Below are 24,719 nucleotides of genomic sequence, written 5' to 3' on the forward strand. Positions count from 1 at the left end.
AATGACAGAAATATACCATTCAATAGAATTTAAAGAACACTCAATTTTTTCGTATGACTACAGTTAATCTATCAAATAGGCTACATGCATATAATCATATGAAAAAAAAACCCGTGTATTTTGTGTAATATTTTATTTTTTGAGATGTTGTGTTTGTCTTAAACATCCAAGTGCACTTGGTGCAGAATAGATAATGGTTGTTTTACAACTACAAATACATGTGTATATTCAAAACACAACAGCTTGTACCACTCCTTTAGAACCTCACAACATACCGTCGATTTTGAAAAGGGTTGACCTTATGTCAAGTCGCGTAACAGTTCACAGGCGAACAGAGTGCAACACTTCCGGTGTCGCTTTCTAGGTCACGTGACCCTGACTGGGTGGGTGCCCACCAGTGAATCTTGCCTCGGGCGTGAATGCAGCTATCGGGCTTTGTCGCTGAATAGAAACGTGAACGCTTGAAGTTCGTTTAAATTTTTATGGGCGTTTTCACAATGATGAATGATGCGAGTGAGTGTACTCGGAGTTAAATTATTCATGGAGGTGGATTATCAAAATACACGATCTCGCATTATGAATGAGAAATTAGTTGGATTGAAATAGTTTTTGAAAATTCAACCTAATTGTAATACTACTTGGATGACAAGTTTATAAAAATGAGATTTGTGCATATTTCAACTGACCTAGATAACAGATTGTGAACTACAGTGTGCGTACAATCTACAGAGTAAACAACAACTACAACAACAACAACAACAACAACAACAACAACACTTTATAACACTGTATTGTGTAAATTATGAACGGCAACGCCAGAGAATAACCAGTCTCGATTATCTGTCGGGACAGACTCCATCGGGCGTAAAAGGCAAAATAGTTGTGAAAATTGTATGAATGGATCTCGTCAAGTCCCCGGTGACACCAGGCGGTCGTGAAAAGGGTAAACATGTCCTACTCTAGGGGTTATACCCGCCTCTCCTACAACCTGCAGTGTTTGTTTGTGGCCTAACGCAGCACAGAAATATCAAATATTCATGGAACAGGTGATATAAATAGGCAAAATACTGGAAACGAACGAACGAACGAACGAACGAACGAATAGACTTTATAGCGGGTGATCAGAGAATGACAATGACGAAATGAATTAATGGACGGACGGATGAGCGGGCAAACGAAAGATTAAACGATAGAAGAAACATTTGAATGATAGAACGAATGGTAGAACGACAGAACGAAGGCAAGACCGATAGAAAGAATGGATTTACACATTCCAGCCGTGGCTTTGTTTCAGTGTAAATAGTCAATTGGAGTTATATATCCTCAAACAATATGATACTAGTGTACTTTCACGTTATCCTTGCCGCAATGGCGCTCGCAAGCCGTTGGACGTCTGTATAGTGTCTACCACATACCATAATACCAACGTGTCCAAATATATATATGTATATATGTTACAGTCAATGCGTAAAATGTGGTTCACCTGGGCATTTTAAAACCTGCCAAAATATTTCAGTCATCTTACAAATTGACTAAACAATCAGTCCATATATTTGACAGATTGATAAACAAAATATTAAGAGGTTTAAAAGGGCTTAAAAGCATCACAATAGACTAATTATGCTAGGATTAGAAATCACAAAATTAAATAAAAAATATATGTACATTGACTTTCGTTTTTGTTTACCCCTATCATTTCTGGTCACTGGGTGATGAAATTAAACATAAACATGTTTGGAATTCGTTATCATAATGAATTAAATGGACGGTATTTTTAGTAAATTTGTAAAATAATATTGAGGCGTTTTGTAAATTTTACACATTTGACGCTTACTCGTTATACATTTGACCGAAAATGTCTTCCAACTAAATCATCATACTGTTTGTGTATTATTTGATACAATTCGTTAAATAAATAGAAGCAGTAATGTGATAGGAATTAGTTGCAGTTGTTAGGATGATTGTGTGAAAAATATTTAGAACATCCAATTGCGAATTCGCGAGATCGACGTTAGTGGGACGAGTTACCTCCCTTTGTCCACGAAACACTTCTCGGACTCACGTTCAGGTGACGAGTAAACGTATGCCGTTCAGGTCTCCGAGTTTTGATGTAACGGACTCTGTTGGATCTACCCCAATGTAATTTATTTTAAGTTGATTTGTTGTGTGCATGGTAGAGTTTCAAAAGAAGAATATATTTTTATAAGCAATTTTTCGTTTGATTATCATGTGCGGGTTACTTAAAAAGCGAGAATTATAAAACTCAAGTGACACGTCATTCCACAAAACGCATTACACAGATTTCAGAGACGTCTGTCATACAGTCCCTGAAACAAATACATCGAATACAGCCCATGCAGATCTATATTATTTGGCCAGTCTAGCAATATCTGAAAATGGAGAGAGTCTCTTGGAGCCTTTTTAGTATATTTCATAACTATAAACAATTGTTTTTATCTGTAAAATATGTTCATTTCAGAGACAAGATGTTAGTCTAAATAACGGAGGAATATATTGAAAACTTTGCTGATAATAACTAAGTTTACCTCAATACGGACTTATAGAATTGGCAGTTGTGTGTACACGTAACTTTTTTCAAAACATTTATTAAAAATCACTCGAGGTTTAAACGAAATTTGCTATTATTTGTATAATTTGTCTAAAGCGTCGTCCCCCATGTGTTGACGATTATAACCTTAATCAGACATGGTCATGCACAATTTGATGTGAACAAATTGCTACAAATTCAGTTTGGATATACAAGGTTGCATATAACGTTAAAACATACTTAATATGTTTATCATGATTATTTACATAGAAAGAAATAAGCATAAACTGAAATGCGATTATGTATTAATATTTAACTTACACCATAAATTGTGGAAGAGTCTTAAGTCAATTATATACCGCGAAAACCTTAACAAAAAGGTTTTCTTTCCTTCAGCAAACAATATCCATAAAACATTTAAAAATATTAACGAAATAGTAAACTGTTTAACAAAAACAATAGAAATAATTCAACTATTGTATTTGTTCTAATATTGAATGATGCTGTGGACTCTGTAGCGTTTCTTGTGTCACAAGTTTGAACGTAGCATGATCATCTGTATGTCATTGTATTTAGTTCACAAAAAATGTTTAGAAATTCAAAGCATTTGTTTGCCTTTGCGTGTGTTTGTGACGTTGCCATCAGTGGGGCAGGTTACGCTCATCTTTTCACCAAAACAAGGTATCATCACTTTCTTGCAGTGATCCGTAGACACATGTATAATATAGTCGGCCTTTCGCCTTGATTTCTTATGATTATGAAAATGTTTAATTTGAGAGTTGAGATATTATGAGATTTCTTATGATTATGGAAATGGCTTTTATTTACCTGTCCTTTGTGATCAGTTTTTTCGTGTTCTGTTTACATAACTATTCATCGTAGACAGCGCATACATGCAGATATAACAGTAAACTACGGCTCTACCGTGGTCTCAGTGTGAAACTATGGGTTCTACCTTCTATATTCCGATGGGAAGAGTTGGATATTTTGTTTATTTATACTTTGATAAACATTCAGTGTTCTAAACTTTGAATTGGACTTCTGATAATTAAATTTATCTAATGTAAATTTGGACCAGATTTGTAGTGAGTGAGTGAGTATGGTTTTACGCCGCTTTTAGCACTATTCCAGCAATATCACTGCGGGGGACACCAGAAATGGGCTTGACACATTGTACCCATGTCTGGAATCGAACCCGGGTCTTTGGCGTGACGAGCTAACGCTTTAACCACTAGGCTACCCGACCGCCCCTGGACCAGATTTGTAAATCAAGTTAATATCCGATGACAAACACACGCACGCACGCACACACACACACACTCGCGCAAGCATGCACGCACGCACGCACACACACTCGCGCAAGCACGCACATTTATACATTTATATTCATGTATATTTGAAGAATAAAATACGCACGTAGATACAATTTACAGAAAATCGATAATTAACTTAAAACTTCATATTTTGGATAAATATATTTGATATCCAATGTGTATGTCAATGAAAATCGTGTAGTTATCAGAAGTTACACCTTTGTTCACTTGAGGGGAAGGGTGGAAAAAATCACTCATCGCCATGGAGATAACATGGAACTCTACTGACATTATGAGACTTATTTTCTGAGTATATGACGCCTTTTACAATGCAATAAATATTCCGTCTCTATGTCCCCGTTGAATATCTTTTAAAACTCAAAATATTGAGTGATCCAGTAAACTCAAAGACATAGATGAATACAGCATCCATCTTTCCACGACTAAAATGTGGTTTACAATTTCACAGATTATAAAACGTGACGAAAAGTAATGATGAACAAAACCCAAGAACTATATAGATAAATAATGCAGGTTCGTACAGGGACACCATCTTGTAACGAAGGTGTAACCCCCCCCCCCCCCCCACCCCCCACCCCCACACACACACACACACATACACACACCCCGCCCCTTCTCCCCCTTACTCTCTCTCAAACCCTCGCTCCTGTCGCGCTTTCCCTCGCTCCCCCTCTCACTCCCTCCCATTTTCTGTCTATCCCAAGCTCCCCTCTCCCCCCCCCCCCCCCCCCCCCCCATCTCTCTCATCTCATACCCCGCGCCTCCACCCCCATACCCCGCGCCTCCACCCCCATACACCACGCCATGATATAGCTGGACTATTGCTGAATATTGCGCTGTAAATCACACCCACTCACTACGAGATGTCACATACGTGTATTGTCCGTAGTTAACGCGCCGTAAATACCACGAGTGTGGGCTATATCGGTGTGGATGTTGGGAAGGAAATACGGACTTCGTGAATTCCCCACAGCCCGAAGTAGTCTTCAAGAGCCTCTCGACAAGCAAACAAAATATGGTCAATGGTATAATGTTTTGAAAGTACTCATGGTATGTTTATGAAATAATAAGGTTAAAGGTCTGTATGTAACCGAAAGTAGCACCACGTTAATTCAATTATTGTTTATGTGAGCTTTTTAAAGCTCATATGCGATTTGCCAAGACTTAAGAATATTTGTTAAATTCAGCTTTGTTTGAAAAAAAAAATGCTTTCACCCTGTATGTCAACTTTTCTGGAAATTTCATAGTATTTGCCATTCGTTATATATGTATGTTTCTCTGCTAAAATAGACTTTAACTATGGCAACATGTATACGTCTATTTGGGCGAGTACGGTATACATTTACCTGTATCTATATTCTATTATATGACCTACAATTGTCTACAATATAAATTAATCGTTCTTTTCATAATGATATGAATTGATTGTTCTTTGTTTATCATATGAATTGATTGTTCTTTGTTTATCACATGAATTGACCGATCCTGGTTTATCACATGAATTGATTGTTCTTTGTTTATCACATGAATTGACCGTTCTTTGTTTATCACATGAATTGACCTTTCTTTGTTTATCATATGAATTGACCTTTCCTGGTTTATCACATGAATTGACCTTTCTTTGTTTATCATATGAATTGACCGTTCTTTGTTTATCATATATAATTAACAGTTCTTTGTTTATCACATGAATTGACCGTTCTTTGTTTATCATATATAATTAACAGTTCTTTGTTTATCACATGAATTGACCGTTCTTTGTTTATCATATATAATTAACAGTTCTTTGTTTATCATATGAATTGACCGTTCTTTGTTTATCATATATAATTAACAGTTCTTTGTTTATCATATGAATTGACCGTTCTTTGTTTATCATATATAATTAACAGTTCTTTGTTTATCACATGAATTGACCGTTCTTTGTTTATCATATATAATTAACAGTTCTTTGTTTATCACATGAATTGACCGTTCTTTGTTTATCATATATAATTAACAGTTCTTTGTTTATCACATGAATTGACCGTTCTTTGTTTATCATATATAATTAACAGTTCTTTGTTTATCACATGAATTGACCGTTCTTTGTTTATCATATATAATTAACAGTTCTTTGTTTATCATATGAATTGACCGTTCTTTGTTTATCATATATAATTAACAGTTCTTTGTTTATCACATGAATTGACCGTTCTTTGTTTATCATATATAATTAACAGTTCTTTGTTTATCATATGAATTGACCGTTCTTTGTTTATCACATGAATTGACAGTTCTTTGTTTATCATATATAATTAACAGTTCTTTGTTTATCACATGAATTGACCGTTCTTTGTTTATCATATATAATTAACAGTTCTTTGTTTATCATATGAATTGACCGTTCTTTGTTTATCACATATAATGGACAGTTGTTTAACCATTAATACATCCTTGATGTATGTTTAATCATCAATTTTACCCTCATTTCTGTTTCACAAACATCTTAAACCTTCATTTCTGTTTAAATATCAAATTATCCTTTAAAACCTGCTTAACCACCAATTTATCCTTGACATCTGTTCAAACACCAATTTATCCTTGACAACTGTTCAAACACATATTGCTACTTCATGTCAGTTTTCACCACAAATGTACCCTCACTTCTATTCAACCATCAATTTATCCATTTTCCCTGTTCTTTTTGTAACCTTTATTATTCTTTGACCATCGTTTTATCCTTCAGATCTGTGGGTCCACAATCTACCCCTATAACAGGGGTAGCCTAGTGGTCATAGCGTCCTCACGCTGAAGACCCGGGTTCGAATCCCATATGGGTACACTTTGTGAAGCCCATTTCTGGTGTCCCTGCTGTGATATCGCTGGAATATTGCTACAAGCGGCGTAAAACCATACTCACTCACTCACTCATCACTGATTATCCACAAATATATCCTTTATTTCTCTTGTGACCCCAAATCTACCCTCATCACTGTTTAACCACAAATGTATACTCCACTGACGTTGAAACATATATCATATTTATATATATCATATATATATGTCTGAAATTGCCCATTCTCTATTTGCGAATTTATCCTTTTTTTCTGTTTCGCCTGATTATCTCTATAAGCATCTGTTTTTTTCTTTGTCTGTTTGTCTTCAGTTTATTAAATGTCTTTTAGAATCAAAGTAATGTTATTTTCCTATATTAAAACCAAGCGATGTCTACCGAAGAAGGGAAACATAATGACATACAAGAGTGGAAGTGTTCTGTAGCATTGGCCAATGCTAGATAGGTGTGTGAGTGAGTGAGTATGGTTTTACGCCGCTTTTAGCAATATTCCAGCAATAACACGGCGGGGGACACCAGAAATGGGCTTCACACATTGTACCCATGTCGGGAATAATGCTAGATAGGGGCGGTGGGGTAGCCTAGTGGTTAAAGCGTTCGCTTGTCACTCCGAAGACTCGGGTTCAAATGTCCCACAGTCATAAGAAGTGAAACCAATTTCTCGTGTCCCCCGCCGTGACATTGCTGAAGTATTTCTAACAGCGGCGTAAAACCATACTCATTCAGTCCCAAAGGTGGTTATCAAGTAATCGATCCTTCCTATTTATTTTCCCTACCTGTGATGACATTTAATTGTGTCAACGGTTATGATCATGAAATAACAATAATAACATTTTCGATAATGAACGTGATAACATCAGATGTTCACACAGCTGATCATTTTTATGTTTTGAAAAACTAATTTTAAAACACATTGTCGAATGATTTCGCAGGATAGGCGTATTGATTTCAAGAAAAATCGTTAAATATTTAAATATTTAAAGATAAAAAAGGAATAAATACACGGAACGCCGCTCAGAGCACCGTTAGACTAAGTAGATTGATGTTAATGAATGCTATACCCTTGTGAATTATTGTAAACATTTCTTTTCGTCTATCCTTTGATAAATCTATGCTTGAGATGCTTACGATGTAATAAAAATGGGATCCTCATTTCAGCTAACTAATAATAATTAAGCTATACCATTGTATAAACAAATATTTAACGCTATTTTCGTAATTAACAAGAAAAGTTAAAAAGATGAAAATATATTTTATTTAAATTGTTTTATGTCAAATAGTTTCTATTTAGGTGATCGGTTTGTAGGTAGCCATATTAAACAAGAAAATTATTTTTCATGTTCATATATTTCATTTTGAATAAAATAAATTGAAACCAATGTGAAAATCGAAATTTGCGATCCTATGAATTTTTTTAACAACATAAACAGTTCGTAGAGTCTTGTAGAAGACTGTTATACATTTTATTTACAAATAGATAAAAACAAGCGGATTAGATCAACAGCTTTGATATTATCTATCAAATATTTGACCTCTGGGATTTATTTAACCGTAAACCACGAGAAGACCAATTTAACCGTCTGACAGCATTCGAAAATATATTTTAACTGTATTAATTTCATCTGAAATATTTAGAGACGTTCAGGTACTTGCAAGTAGAATATTCAGTCATGATTTCCCAAGCGGAAGTACGCCTTTAAATAGTTCAACCCCTCTGCATTAATTTACCAGCGTGTTTAACAGCCTAATGAAAGCTATCGGAATGTGCAAACACAACCTCGAAAACTATGTCAATCATTACCTCATATGGGTTCCAAAACAATAAACTTCATTAATATTTAAACGATATCAGATCGAGGCTTACTACTCAAGCAATTTATGCCACACAATAAGCATAACACGAACGACATAAAAAAATTGCGCGCGAATTTCTGTGATATCCCCTCTCTCTACCTTGGTAAAGCGATGTGTTACAAGCACTATCACGTGATCTCTCACGACCGAGCTCCCCCGAATGAAAGCGACTGGTGGTGAGTGCTGAATCCCTAGCTCTACCCGTGGGTCACACTAACAGGTAGGTGAGCCTTCGCAGCCTTTCCGGACTGAAGTCGTTCATATCCGACCCGAGATCTCGTTTCCTCAAAGCTGTCACCGGCCATGCAGCATGTGTGTCGTCTGCGTTCTCTCGTTGCTCAATCCAAGATGGCGTCACGATTTCCCTACAGTGGGCTTGCTGTTCAAATTTTACTGCAGACATGTTAATCCGAGGGTTACAGCGTACACATACTGTGTGGTCCCTCTCTATTGTTAATATAGCCTCGACTCCCGGTGAAAAAAATAGTCCATTTGTGCAATTTGAGCCTTCAAAACAGCAAATATCCGAATCGTGTTACTTTACAGTGCGTCGTTCGTTTCATATTTTACGTATCAAAATATACATCACTATACACTATTGACGAACTTGTTTAAAACAATTGCTATTCAACACTGTGAGTTATTTAGTTAATCTTAACCACGAATTCAAACGCCTTGTTTACTCATTCGATATTCAAACATGTCTCTTGCCAAATTTATTTAATAGGCGCTTAATGGCCATATCATAAAATTAACGTTTTCTGTCAAATTTCATGCTTCCCGATCAAAGGTGTTTTCTCTTTGGCCTGTCGCGCATTTGTTATCGCGAGCCAACAGGTCGCATTGCCAAAGACATAGCTCCAGCGAATTTGCACCGGCCGGCCTTTGAAGCATGTTAAGTATTTCCCTAGAAGGGGTCGAATAAAACACTATTGTAAAATACGCAGAGGGCAGTTGAGCGAATGAGAATAAAAACAATACAAAGGAACGAAACACAAACACACTTACAATTGATCTTGTCATATTTCGCACAGGATTAGAGTTGACATTTTAAAAATTAAATTCGGAATGTTCTTACTCAGACACCAACGATGGCCGATAGTCTTCGTCCCTGTCAAGGAACAGCTGAATTAATATCACGCGAGGCGTGCGCAAATGAAATAACTATTCAAGTTGGGTATTTGAACAGAGCTGATTTCTTTGGCGAATATGAGTTGTGCTATGTAACTAAGTATTGATTAAGCATTCATGTTGTTTGGTTAATAATTTACTCTATTAACCTACATGCTTCTAGAAAAACTAATTGTACCTCAATTTCATACCACGCAGTTGATATACTTATATTTCGTTATGGGTTTAGTATGAAACCAATATCAGATAAAAACACACAAAAGTAAACAGATTAACAAGAATTATGGTCACATTCTAAAGAAATAAAAGTGTAGTATTAAAACTAGTTTCAATTCTTTTTGTAGATTAAATTAAGCGAAGGGATCCCCATGGAGAGCGCGAGTTCAATTGGTTTGCAAAAAGTGTATTTCTTGACATGGAATTATTTCTTTTGACAGCAAAAATGACAATGATACCTGTATCATTCAACCCGTATATTTGTATATTTATTTATTTTAAAACGGTAAACGTGATTCACAGTATATTTATTTTTCAGCAATATTTACGCATTGGAAAATTCGTTTAGATGCTTCAATTATTGTTGTCTTTTATATAAAAATCCACGTTTATGCTTCATGTGTTCTGACATACAAGGGGATGATGATGTGACAAGATCTTCAAGTACTATTTGAATTGTCTAATACAGTTCCAAAGTCGTGGTACTTGTTAATCGTTTAATTATAAACAAGAACTGTACATCATATTGCATAAAAAAGCGGTAAAAAAATCTCGTCAACCACATCCATACGAAGAATAGAAGTGAGAAACAAACATATTCATATGAAGAAAGTGTTTATCTTGAATGAAGTATTAATTACACATAAAGTTTTCAGAACACAGAGAGTTGCCTGACAGAAAGTATTCACACCTGTAAACTATCTAGACACAAGTAATAGAAGTGTTATCTTGTGAACATTATTCCCACTCAGAAATTCGGATCTAGCCACCTCACACCAATTCAAACCAAGATCCAGCCACAATTAATCACACCAAGCAGTTCTGATCTAGCCAAAATAATTGACGCCAAGAAAGGTTTTTTTAGTCGAAATTATTCACACCATAAAACTATGATCTAGCCAACGAACTGACACCAGGAAAGGGTTTTCTAGCCAAAAGCATTCGCGACTAATATAATTTCTTGTCAAAAGATACTCACATTAAGAAAGAGGTTTCTAGCCAAGTATTCACACCATATATCTAGCCACAGGTTATAACGTCTAGAAAGAGTAACTATTTACATCTGGACAGTATTGTCTAGCCAAAGGTGTTCACATCAAGCAGGTACATCTATCCAAAATAATGTGCATTCCATGAACAAGATGATGAAACCATGCCATACCTGACTGAACGAGCTGATGTAATCTTATCTATCACCGATACATATACTGATTGCCTCCTTCATATTATGATAGATTTAGAAAATTACGCCTGGCCACGTCTAGTAAGACTTTCAAAAGGGGTAGTTAAATTGTTTGGCCACTTTGGATCTGCTGGCTGCAGAAAATTAGATTTTATCAGCTTCCTCTTAAGGAAAAAAATAATTAAAGGACTAGTTCGCTTTCCGACAAGCCTCGCATGTATATGGCTAACTGAGCGGTTTTGTAACATTCTATCAGTATTTTCCATTAGGAACGTTTAGACAGCAGGGACGAATTTATTTAAAAAAATGTTGATGAAAGCAGCATGAATTACATTGTATTTCTCCCTCAGAACACAGATATTTTTATATTATGGAATGAAATTATTAAATCTTCTGTTTGATGTGGTTGCAATACTTGAATATTGTTACATATATTAGATGGTAATCGTTATTATTAGGCGGAATATTAGTTCTATATTAGAGTAACTTTAGAAATATTTTCCCCCTTTTTTTTCGTTCCAAAGCATGGAAAGTGTTTGCACCCCATATTATAAAAGCTTTTTATGCAATGTTAGACATACTGTGTTTAAGTAGCTAAGCTTAATTATCCAAACGAATCTGTAATCTTTTAACTGCATTTAGATGCGCTATTGCGATACAGTCAAAGCTAAAAGTATTTTGTCGAAGGTCAAGTCGGTCTCTTTTTTCTTCTTCACAAAGCCGTATAGGCGAGAGCAATATCACCCGCGTCGGGGGATATCACGAAATCTTGTAACTGTTAGAGCGAAGTAACATAAAGTAAAAACATGTTTTTGTCGCTGCTAACTAAACATGTATACGTTTTTAACGCAAATACCGCGTTAGCTAAGGACGGCGAGTATCTTGTCCCCATAACGTATCTAAATTCACCTTCAGATTAATTTTGTTTTGCTTTACGATCAAACTTCCGCACGAATGAAGGTAAGCGGTCGGTAAATAACGTGTACGAATGATCAAGTGTGAAAACATCAGGCACAGAGTTCTCGCGACAGTTTACAGAGATCTTGTGAATACATGCATGGACAACAGTCAGCTTGAATAAAACGACCAACATTGGGTTGTATTGCGGGGGAGGGAAGCCTGGAGCAAACGCTTTTCGGCCAACACAGTGTCCTGTGTACGATGGCCGTGCATATGTGTTGTTTGTTTCTTGTTTAACCCCACACACTGTAATATTCCAGTTAAAAGGCCTGTCTGTAATTATTCGACCAGACAATCCAGTGATTGATATATGTATCGATCCACACAATTGGGATACTATGACATGGAATCAACCAAATCACTGATCCAGACCATCGATCCGTTTAGTCGCCTCTTACGACAAGCATAGTCGGCACGTACGACAAGCATGGTTGCTGGGGACCTGTAATCCTATCCGGAATCCCCATGGTACGTATATCAAGAGTGAGTGAGTTAATGTTTTACGTGACATCGGCAATATTGCAGCCATCTGGTCACAAGCGGTAGAGCGGGTAAGGAGAAAATATACAGGTTGAAAAGAAACCCGAATAACAAGTTACATGCATGTAGGTTACACTCGGTATTTCATTTCTCGTTACACAGGGGTGGTGGGTTAGCTAAGTGGTTAGAGCGTCAGCTCGACACGCCGCAGACCGGGTTCGATCCCCACATCGGTTCACGTTGTAAAGCCCATTCCTTGTGTTGCTTAAGCGATCCTGAAAACAGCATTAACGCATTCTCACTCACCTTCCCCCACTGCCCAAACTGGACATAACCTCTTGGTTAATCTGAATTATACGTAGCATGATAAAACATCTCGTACTCCATCAGAACAACTTTAATGGAGGGCAGCATTTAAGCAACCATCCCTTGCATCACCCTAGGTGATGACTTTCTTCAGCTGCCCCTTCGACGGAGAGATAGACTTTCAATAGTATTTTAGTCGTCTCACTGATAGGTGTGATTTTATCATGACCGGCGTAAAGTTTCCATGCGTGTAGTTTGTTTGTTGTTTAACGCCGCACTCAGCAATATTCAAGCTATATGACGGCGGTCTGTAAATAATCGAGTCTGTACCAGACAATCCAGTGATTGACAACATGAGCATCGATCCACGCAATTGGGATACGATGACATGCAGCAACCAAGTCAGCGAGCCTGACCACCCGATCCCGTTAGTCGTCCCTTACGACAAGCATAGTCGCCTTTTACGCCATGCATGGGTTGCTGAAGACCTATTCTACCCCGGATCTTCACGGGCCTCTATGTGTGTAGATGCAATTATGAGTTATGTATATTAATTGACGATGGGAATAATTGTATCAAACGATATGCCATCTGTGTCTGTCACTAATTATAGTTTCCATATATGTAGATGAAACGTGTATTAAATACATGGATATGAATTAAAATTAAGATCATCAAAATTAAGGCTGATTGCGTCCCGTAACTTATTAACTTATTGTGTTGAACCATATGTACATGTACTTTCTTCTTCGTTTGATTTAATTTAATTTAATTTAATTTGATTTAATGAATCGAATGAATTGAATGAATGAAACTATGTCTAGTGTCTACCGCTGCTATAATCGTGCAATATAACTAAAAGCGGCTAAAACTCAAACTCGCTCATGCACTCATGTACTTTTTTATTTTAAAATGTATCTCATTCCTGAATTAACACGACATGGTTCCTCATATTCGATGCTCATTTAATTTGCAAGAAAATGGGAAAGGCCAAATTCTACTAGTTCGTTTCATAGTGAACAGTCCTTTTTGTTTGCAGGCATGTAGAGTTCCGAGTTCGACTCCCGAGTTCGACTCCCAACACCTATTCGTGATATCCCGTCGTAGTTATTGCTACAGGGCTAAACTCGGCGTAAATACATACATCCGGTTCCTCTTTACATAGTGCACTGATTACATGTGTCCGGTTTATTATGGCCAGTTCAGATATATCCGATAGTCGCATGCGACAATATTGCGGGATCATTATGTTAATATACCGTTTTTGTAATTTGTCTCTGCGGATTGCACATATAGACATAATAAATAACGACAAGCCATGATTGTGTTTGTTTTTATAAATTACTTTAATTTTTTGAGAATATGTACAGTATCATGAAAAACACATCTTTCTCTGAGTCGTATTCAATAGTGTTTAAATAAATATTAACGTTCTGATTGAGACTGTTCCTTATACTAATTCTGTGATTGTGATTAAAGGTGGACAATGTGTATTATTATTCTGTCTTTGATTTTAAAGTTTGTATTAACTGGTATATTCTCTTGATGTTTATAATGCTACATTCTTAAAAATTACAATCATAGCAAAGCAAAACTCATATATAAATTATGCTACCAATTTGCGCAACTTCTTTGCTTGGTATCTGGTGTTTTTCCTCTTGGAGAACTTCTGGCCAGATTGATTCTTTACTGCCGGCATACTTATCTGAAGTATCCGTGTCGTCAACTGTTACTAATATTTGGTTAGCCCTTAGTGATGCAGGTCTAAGACGTGCACCACTTTAGTGACAGCCATCAGCACGGTATGGTGCTGACAAACCAAGTTTAGGATCACGGCGAATCTCGGATTCGAACCCACGATCAAAGGATCTGACAAGACTACAGAGTGAGATGAGGCTCATTTGTCGACTAGGCAACCTAAGTTTTTTAAATTAATATTTTATTATATTATTAATTAGCTATTGTCATCAGGAGCAGATATTTAGAGCATTGAAGAGTCAAATGGGTTTGTTGTTCAACCTAATATCAGTTGATGACGTTATATTTGGATTAAATCCCCACAATCTGGATAAAAATAATTTTGTCTCGGGTATAAAACATAATTCAAATAAAATTGGTCGGCTTACCAACCCCACAAAAAATAAATAAATAAATAATAACAATAATAATAAATAAAAATAAATAAATAAATAAATAAAATAACATATAAAAATACAAACAAACAACCCCCTTTGTTTTGTCTCTGTCAAAAATAACCCTACTTACCTTATAATTTTGTAAAAGGAAAAGGGAAACATAATAACGAGCCATCGTCACGTTTGATTCGGGATAAGGGGAAACAACACACTATTTCTGATCAGCATACTTGTGGCATCATCTTAAACGGAGAACTCTCTTTAATATATTTTAAATCGGTTAATAACTTTGAAAACGAATGACACCAGTTTAATAATGCATTTTACTGGCCAAACCAGATAAGACAGCACTTCAACCACATATCGTGGCAACGGGAGAAGACGCGTGCACGCTACAATGAGTATGTTGTATATTTTCCCGCGTTTTCTAGAGTCGTTTATAACCACATCAATCATTATTAAGGGAGAAGTTTCGCGCGCTTTCTGTCCTTGTGGTGATTAATTACTTCTTGAATGTTTTAATTCATGATAACAACTTTTTTTATTTGGGCAATAGATCGTAAAAAAACAGTTAGACGATGCAGCTGAGGCACGGCCGACATGCTGGGGTTATTTCCACGTGAAATGTTTGTGTTTTTTATAGTGTAGGGATCATGTGAACGCATAGCAGAGTAACGAATTTTTGCACATAATTTTTGAAATGTAATATTTAAGATTACATGGGATATTGTAGTTAATTTAGAATTGTTTTTCAAGTCTCTCGTTTGTCCTGTTACATAATTTTTTTTTTAATTCAAGTTTGTTTTTTTCAAAATGATTATAATAAAAATAGCAAATATACAAAACGTTGTTTTCAATATTGAAGTGAGTGAGTTGGATTTTAAGCCGTCTTTTCGTAATATTCTAGCAATATGACGGCGGGAGACACCACAAATTGGCTTCATACCCGGGCCATCGGCGACACGAGCAAACGCAAAACTACCCCACCGCCCCTTCAGTATTTGAGTCTTTGTTTGATGAGAAATAGAAAATTTAATAGATGTTTTCCTCTTCAGTGTACGGGTTAGCCTAGAGTCGTTGTTTTGTCACACGAAAGACATGTATCGAATCCCCACTTGGTCCAATCAATAATGATCGGCTCAGACTTATCCGACCGTCGCATGCGACAATATTGTATGCGATACTGCTTCAGTGTGTTTTTGATGGCAAATTTAAACAGTTAAATTCATCAATTACTAAAGACGACCAAAATGAGGGATCGGATGGTCACAATGCCTTCACGAAAGGTCATGACTTGTCGGAGCGACCTGGTCGACTTTGTGTAGTATCGTACCCTATTAATCAGGATTGGGGACACACGATCAACAATGTGGGATGGCTTACTGGTTTATGAGTTTGCTCTGGTTCGAGTCAACACATGGGTACAATGTGTAAACATGTACAACATCCACACACCAGCAAAAACTACAAAATAAATACTTGCATAAAGAAATATATACTATAACAAAATACACAGAAAATAGGCCTGTCGTCTTTGTTTAAAATATCTGCTCGTTCTTCCGAGAAATTGATCGTTCGCCTTATCTTGTAGAATGACCCGACGACCTCCGACTGTCGGTAATTAATTTAGCAGCACGATGTTGTAGCCAATATGGTTTTAAGTTGTTTTGTTTGAAAACAGACACGGAGATAGATAGTGTATACGTCAACATAGGGTAGTTTTCCATTACAGAATTTTTTTTTCATCTTTCAATTTGGCGTCATTATCATGGACGTGGCCGCATCATGAAGTCAGGGAAGACTAAATGGTGTACGTGTTTCCGATTTGAAGACTAAATAATCTACATGTTTCCCAACGGAAGACTAAATGATAGAAATCTTGTTTCCGAGCTGATGGCTAAATAATGTACGTGTTTCCGAACTGAAGACTAAATGATAGACGTTTTTCCGAACGGAGGATTAAATAATGTATGTTTCCAAACGGAAAACTAAATGATTTTACATGGTTCCGAACGGAAGACTAAATGGTAGAAATGTTTCCGAACGGAAGACTAAATAATGTGCATGTTTCCGAACTGAAGACTAAATTATGGACGTGTTTCCGAACGGAAGACTAAATAATGTATGTTTCCAAACGGAAAACTAAATGATTTTACATGTTTCCGAACGGAAGACTAAAGTGCAGCTAGCAGGAACTGTTTTACCAACACTTTTCGTATACTTTGTAGTTATTATTCCTCTGTTTCCCTCTCTGCTCACTGTTCCCCGAGTGACTTTGCCGTGCATGATATTATGGAGCCAGACAATGTGATGAGCTGATCAGTGGATCCGGGTGAATGTGGAAAATTCGGACAAGTGAAAACTATCAGAGGAACAGGGAGTTAACAAACTGGAGAAGTAAACGATCTCTGGTTAAACAACAACCGTTTACACTGAGCAGGATTAAACGAATATGGGTACGAAATAACAATTGAACGAATAAACGAGTACTACACGAAAATGAGAACGATAGTAACGATTATTCAATTAGACTGACTTGTAGAAACAAATACGTTATTTTTTATTGTGAACTTTCCTGTTTGGGTCTTTTAAATATCTAAGACAGACATTTAATTCTGACCACAACTGTCCGACGGACGACTACTGTGGTCAAGGTGTAATTTTCCTGGGATTAACTTCAGGGTTTCACAGAGGCCTGGGGTTTTGTTTCGACGGATTATTTGCTTTTTTCGTCAGCGCTTCCAAACGTGTAATGTTTTCGCTAAAAGGACCCAAGAATATACCCGTCCCCTCACCCTCCCCGAGCATCAAATGGTCGGCCCCTGTGTTGAAAAATTACTGAACAATACCGAATTTTTGTTTAGTATCGATCTTGTTTGTATGTTTGTTGTTTAACGCCGCACTCAGCAATATACAAGCTTTATGACGGCGGTCTGTAAAATAATCGAGTCTGGACCAGACAATCCAGTGATTAACATTATGAGCATCGGTCCACGCAATTAAGGTCGATGACATGCATCAACCAAGTCAGCGACCCTGACCACCCGATCCCGTTAGTGGATCTAATCCTGTACCTTTATTATATTTTGTTCACAAACACAGTGGCATATTTCTTTATAGAACACCCTTGTACTGTGGGTCCTTCATTTATTCTGTAACTGAAATTGTCTGTATGGAACGAGTGTCTCATGATTTAATAACAACGTATAAATCGCTGCTTTATACTCTTCTTGTTTGCCGTGTTGCATTAGAGTTATCTCCCTTGGCGCCCTTGACCTATGATTCTACCCTATTTGGATTGTTCAGGTTTGCTTTTGCGTAGCTTGAATTTGTATTGACGATATTGGATATTGTATGTAGGATTATGTTTCGTTACCTAATGAATATGATTTATGTTTTTCTCTTGTGAACTTTTGTCTCCACATTTAATTTAGATCTATTAGCTCGGATCTCTTCGGTGTCTGAGAAAACACGTGGTCATTTTGTTGACATTAAGTTTATCAGCGTACTCGGCCACCGTGAGCCATTCTAAGTATACATGCTGTGATCATCATAATTAATTATGCGTATTTGTACGTGAATGATGTCGATGTGACAGATAACGCTGTAAAGTCCTTGCGTTGACCACTGAAGAACATTTACCGTAGAGCATGTAATAGGCTAACAGAGGGAAATGCTTAATATTAATGTTCCTGACAACTATTATGGTAATGTTCGGAAGCGATCCTCTGTACACGTGAGCAGCTCAGAGATTAACTGTCCGTTATAACTGAGTGGGTGAGTATGGTTTTACCCCGCTTTTAGCAATATTCCAGCAATATCACGGCGGGGGACACCAGAAATACTTTTCATACATTGTAACCATGTCGGGAATCGAACCCGGTTCCTCGGCATGACGAGCGAACACTTTAACCCCTAGGCTCCCCCACCGCCTCGCGTTATAAACACAAGCATTGCCGTTGACACATGGGACACATGTGACCACAAAGTAAGTTCGCTATATTTCGTTCTGAGCAGGTTCGTTATATCCATTCGTTTTATATGATAAAATATACAGCATATGCCAGACCGAAGAAATAGTGCGTTATATCCGTCAGTTCGTTACAAGCGTGTTCGTTATAATCGTTGTTTAAGGAATGTTGTTTTGTTATTTGCGTTATTAAAGTGTGTCTTTGAAGTCGGTATAGTAGCATGACAATCACGTACCACTGGAAACCGCGAATGTAAGTGGCTAGTAATAAAATCAAATCCGTCAGATAGGAATTTGTAATTATGTATACACAAATATAAATATCACATTTTATGACCCGTGTCATTGGTAATAAAAATTGATGGTTTTAGTTTTGTATGGCCAATTTCATGGGTAATAAAAACTATATTATTTCTTTTAGGAATTCATGTGACGCAAGTGGGAATCTAAGGATTCATTTAGTTGTGATCTCGATTGTGAGTTCGCGTGCTATACACGATACAATCAAACACGTGGAAAATCGTTACTTGGTAAACTCGACACTTCAGATGTAAATGAGACATTTCCACCGCAATGAGGGTTTGTGGGGTAACCTAGTGGTTAAAGCGGCCGCTCATCACAGGGAAAGTCTGGGTTCGACTCACCACATAGGTACCATATGTGAAGCCCTTTTCTGGTGACCCTGCCGTGATCTTGCTGGAACATTGCTTAAAGCAGCGTAAAACAACACTCACTCCATTTTGAATATCTAGGAGATTTAAGACAATGAATAAAGGCTTGAGACCTCTTGTATACGTAAGCAGACATGTATTATATTATATTATATTATATTATATTATATTATATTATATTATATTATATTATATTATATTATATTATATTATATTATATTATATTATATTATATTATATTATTCTTTCGTTCGTGCACTGGAAAAAATCGTTACACCCGTATTATCTACAGTGATTAGTCTCGTTCAGTTTCTCTAGTTTCTCTAGGTAAGCCTCACATTAAAAGTTTCTTGAAACTTATGATAAACGTTATCCTGTTCTGTATTAGGTCGTGGCAGGATCCGCTGCTGTAGGGTTCGAATCTCGTTTCCCAAGTATGACCGATGGGCTCTCTGTATCACTACCATGCGTGTGAAGTTTACCCAAGATTCCTTGCATTAATGTAATTAACATATTGTAGAGAAATCACTTAGAGGCCAGTGAATTAAGGAAGTGAGTTAGAATGGAAGGCCGCATCGGCAGTATTTATTTAGACCGTACTGCGACTTAAATTCGAATATGCAAATACCAATAGCGTCCAACTAAAACATTTTCTGTGCAAGTGCGGAAATTGATGGGGCGACACAAATTACAATTTTCTTCCACATGAGAAGGTCGTACCTGAGATCGCTTTGTGGGGCTGTCACGCCATGCGTGATGAATTCTATTTTAATATTTGTATCATATACCTTCATTTAACGATATCGAAACTCTGAAAATTCCGAAACGGGTTTAACGGTAATTATGTTTGACGTATTTATTTGATAAATCTGTGAATGTGTTTTGTTTTATTTTAGCCGATTTCCAAACTTAAGAACGAGATAGAATAGTTACTCAACAACAAAAGTAACTGATCATATGAAAATATATTGACAAAACTTGGCAATTCTCCCAACTTCACAACACATGCCGTTTTAATGATTACGCGCGACTAGAAGAAATCACACTTTAAAGTTTCTCTCCCTTCAAATATCGATATATAAATGTGATGGTTATTGACCATAAACAAACAAGTCACCGTGACCGATGTGAAGAACTTTGTAATATTTGTATAAGTTTAATTTTAATTCATTTTAAAATAAATTTAAATCATTTAAAAAAAAATCTAAATCACCTGAGGGAACGTAATTAATCTAAGTCAGTAGAAATCTTCAAAGAAAAAGAGAGTAATTATGCTTTTGAAAAATATCAATATGATGAGTAAGTGGGTGATTTGTGTTTTACAGTGTGTCACGATTCAATGTCCGGTACACGTTGCCATGCTATCAGAAGGTTATCGGTCGTGCATGTATCGATACAAACCGAAACAAAATATACCTGAGGATGACATGTGACATTATTTAAAATACTGTATGTCTGCTTGTAAGGTCTCAAGCCTTTATTCATTGTCCCAAATCTACTTCAAAATGGAGTGAGTGAATATGGTTTTATGCCGCCTTCAGCAATATTCCCGCAATATCACGGCGGGGATACAATTTAGACATTCAAACCCAGGTCTTCGGCGAAACGAGCGAACGCTTTAACCTCCGCCCACAATATGATGAATAAGACAATTATCACGGCAACTATTTATGTTTGAGTACACGTAAGTGTTAAAAGTTCGAGGTCATCATGCAATGACAGTTCACAAGTGAGACAACCATTGTTTTAATGAGTGACTCAGCCACTGCTTTAACCTCGAGGTGTATTCAGGAAATCCTGCCCAAGTCACACAATGAACAATATAAACTGTCATTGAAATATTGCACTCCACTTAACAATCAAATAGATACTAATATTTCAGAGTAATATATTTTTGTTATGGCTTCTTTATCAAACGGATGAAAATTAACTCAATTTTTTTCTGACATAACGTCATATGCATAACAATTTGTCAGAATCGAAATTCGCTAAATATGTTGGTAATTATAAAAAAAAACCCGGATGCAGCGAAACCGGAATATCATCTTGTTGAGCATAAAAAGGTTCCCGTTCGTCATGGAAACGGTTTAAGCGTGTTTCCGGAAAATACAAGTCCGCTCTAATGTCTCAACTTAGTGAAATTCAAGTTGTGGGTTTGGGGGGACAACAAATTAAATGTTTTTTTAAAGGATTTATTCGTCAAAATTCGCGAAGGATATGATTGTTTTATTCATCAAACGCAAAGTTTGTATTTGGGATTTTTATTAATACGACAGATGTAATATGATCATGAGGAACGGAACATTTTTAAACACTTATAGCCTCACTTATAATACCTCTTCCAAAATTGCACATTTACCTGGACAACAAAATCAGTGTCCAAAACATGATTATCGTGAAAATATTTAATAAAGCTTAGTAAGTTAATTATTGCAGTAGCTTATTTAAGATAATGTACAAAAAACATGTGTATTCAGAAACGCACAATGTAATCAAGCCGGAGCATACAGATTGTACACAATTTTGATAACGTCGGTGAAGCTATTTTAGCAGAAAATTTTAAATCAAACTTAGTGAATAGATAATCCACATGCAACTTGCCTAAAGGTCGTCAAACAAAAAAGTCTACTCAAGGGCTCTCATTTTTAAAATTAAAAACAAACATGCAATGATGATGTTATTTTTGCCGAAAACGTTTAAAATATTTCATTGTAAGATTATAGTTTGGGTTCAATTACTGGTTTAAATTAGTCGCTAGTTGCTGGTCGATGACATGAGAAATAGTCCGGGACTAGTGGTAAATTTTGAACACATTCAGTTTATGTCGTGGTTATTTCTAAGTAAGATGGATAAATAACTTAAGCACTTTGCCATAAAATCAGTTTCAGTTCAATCAAGCTTTGTGTGCACGGTCCTCAACTTGCTTGTTAATACTCAACACGACAAATTAGGATACATTAAGTACATGTCTATCTCGTTTACACAATCAAATAATTAAACACTAATTGTGCCTCTCAAAGAATTGCTAAATCTTAACGTGGCACAAATGCACATTTTAACCTAACGCGTCCTTTATTTCGTCCGAAAATGCGGATAACGTTCCTATTTTTTTCTCTTTTTCGAAAGTGCATAACAGAACATGATTGGGCAGACCGTTATTTATTTGGCTCAAACGTTGTACCGCATTTCGTCAGAGACGGTTCGTGTAAACTTCTAAATAAGTCTAAAGAAACGATGTCGGATAGCTCAGCATTTTGTGCATTGAGTTGTTTGATCGAGTGATTGTTCAGACAATGAATCATAACTCGCACACGACTTCAGAACCGTTTTCATGTCTAATGTAACTGGCTGTTTATAAAGAGAATTCGATTGTGTCTGTCTTTATCGGAAATAAAAAAAAACTTGGTTTGTGGACGTTAAAAGAATATTCACACTGGCAGATCAACTCAGTTTCTCATTGGTCATATGGTTCAGATCGTAATAATAATAAAAATAAAAATATTTATTGCAAATGAATACATTCTCCTTATAGAAACTAAAAGTAATTATATATTGAGTAATGAAAGTAATAAACACGTTACAACACTTCAGCATTAATATCTGATAACTCACTTAAAGGTTTAATTATCGTGTCTGAGTAATTTCATCACAGTGTGACCTAGATTAATTTCCTCGTGTATTTAAAAAGCTTCTCCTGCCCCGCCTGCGTTATGCAGGTTTCAGTATAACGATTTAACGTCTCAACCAGCGCGCTCTCATTGGCTGGAAACGAGCACATTTGACCTTTAACCTTAACTGTACAACGGGGTTTGTAAATACGGTTTCGTTTCATTTTAATTCCGTTCCCCGTTTCACTGAAGCTCGTATTGAAATCGAGAGGGTGATATTTGAATTTTATGGACTTATTTTTTACCCCATTTGAAAAGCCGAGTGAGAATAGCGTCGCTTACCAAGAATGTGTTTATCATAGCGCGCCTTGTTTTCATCTTATGACACAGATGTGAAATGTACATTACGATGGCCCTGTACCCTGCTCATCGGTAGTCCATTGCATGCAATTTACAACCTTGTATATCTCATCTTGGATCAACATTGAAATGAACACATGAAGCAGGAAATACGTTCTATTTTTTCTTCGTTGCAGCGTTGTTTCTGGCGAACGGGTTGACATGGAAATTTGAAACGAAATTCCGGAAAAGTGGGGCACTTGAGCGGTTCATTCATACAGTGCCAACAGATGGCGAGATTGACAGAAGGAATTAGCGATGCATAGGACAACGCGAGCTCGTCTTGACGACCTGAACCATCACCTAGTCTGTGTGTTATGTGGAGGGTACTTCATTGATGCCACGTCGATCATCGAGTGCCTTCATTCGTGTGAGTACTCAGACACTGGGGACGCGCTACATGCGGTCTTAAGATGTAATGTTCGCTGTGGACTTTGTAGTAGTATCTAAAACCATAGGGGGTATTTATCAATTAAACGTTTATTCAAACACTTTGGGTGAAGGAACACCTGTTTTCAGATCATTATACATTTATATGAAAAATAGTTCTTCTCGTTTCATCTTAAGGTGATTTATTCGTTTCGTTTTTTCTTTGTTAATATAGTTTATGATACGTGCTATCTCTGCTCTTGGCATGTTAAGATTTTTATCGAACAATTAGCTTTACTGGTGTGTATTCGCGACACCATGTGCATGCATTAAGGGGGCGAGGCTCTGACAAAGGGACAGCCCACGCAAGCTTGTCTCTAGTCATTCACACACCACTTTGCCTGCGAACTCAAATGTTGTGACGAATCAAAATTTAAAATAATTATTGTACGTTAAGCCTCCAGTCAATGTACCGGTTAAGCGCTCATCGTTATCATCTGGCCTAATTACATATGGGCGGTCGGGTAGCCTAGTGGCTAAAGTGTTCGCTCGTCACGCCGAAGACCCGGGTTCGATTCCAGACATGGGTACAATGTGTGAAGCCCATTTCAGGTGCCCTCCGCCGTGATATTGTTGGAATATTGCTAAAAGCGGGGTAAAACCATACTCCCTCACTCACTGATAGATCAAACATGAGTGTCTAGCCCTGGACTAAAGTC

General features: G+C 36.7%; 1 protein-coding gene across 5 annotated transcripts in view; it reads left to right on the top strand.

Annotated features, from left to right (window-relative positions):
- Positions 1–8,697: 8,697 nt before the first annotated feature.
- LOC124110541 (polycomb group protein Psc-like) overlaps positions 8,698–24,719 on the top strand; it is a 43,703-nt gene continuing 27,681 nt past the window's right edge. For 2 of the 5 annotated variants that reach the window (XM_046469921.2, XM_048395805.1), the window contains exons 1-2: positions 8,698–8,792; positions 23,769–24,001. In XM_046469921.2, coding sequence (XP_046325877.1) covers positions 23,890–24,001 — 112 coding nt within the window. In that variant the 5' untranslated portion in view covers positions 8,698–8,792; positions 23,769–23,889. Of the gene's footprint in view, positions 8,797–23,444; positions 23,505–23,530; positions 23,665–23,768; positions 24,002–24,719 lie in introns of those variants that run through there. The other 3 variants (XM_046469922.2, XM_046469923.2, XM_046469924.2) reach the window with 3 other exon arrangements.

Source organism: Haliotis rufescens, unplaced genomic scaffold, assembly GCF_023055435.1.
Source record: "Haliotis rufescens isolate VD_foot unplaced genomic scaffold, xgHalRufe1.0.p SCAF_148, whole genome shotgun sequence".
In the NCBI taxonomy this organism is placed as follows: domain Eukaryota; kingdom Metazoa; phylum Mollusca; class Gastropoda; order Lepetellida; family Haliotidae; genus Haliotis; species Haliotis rufescens.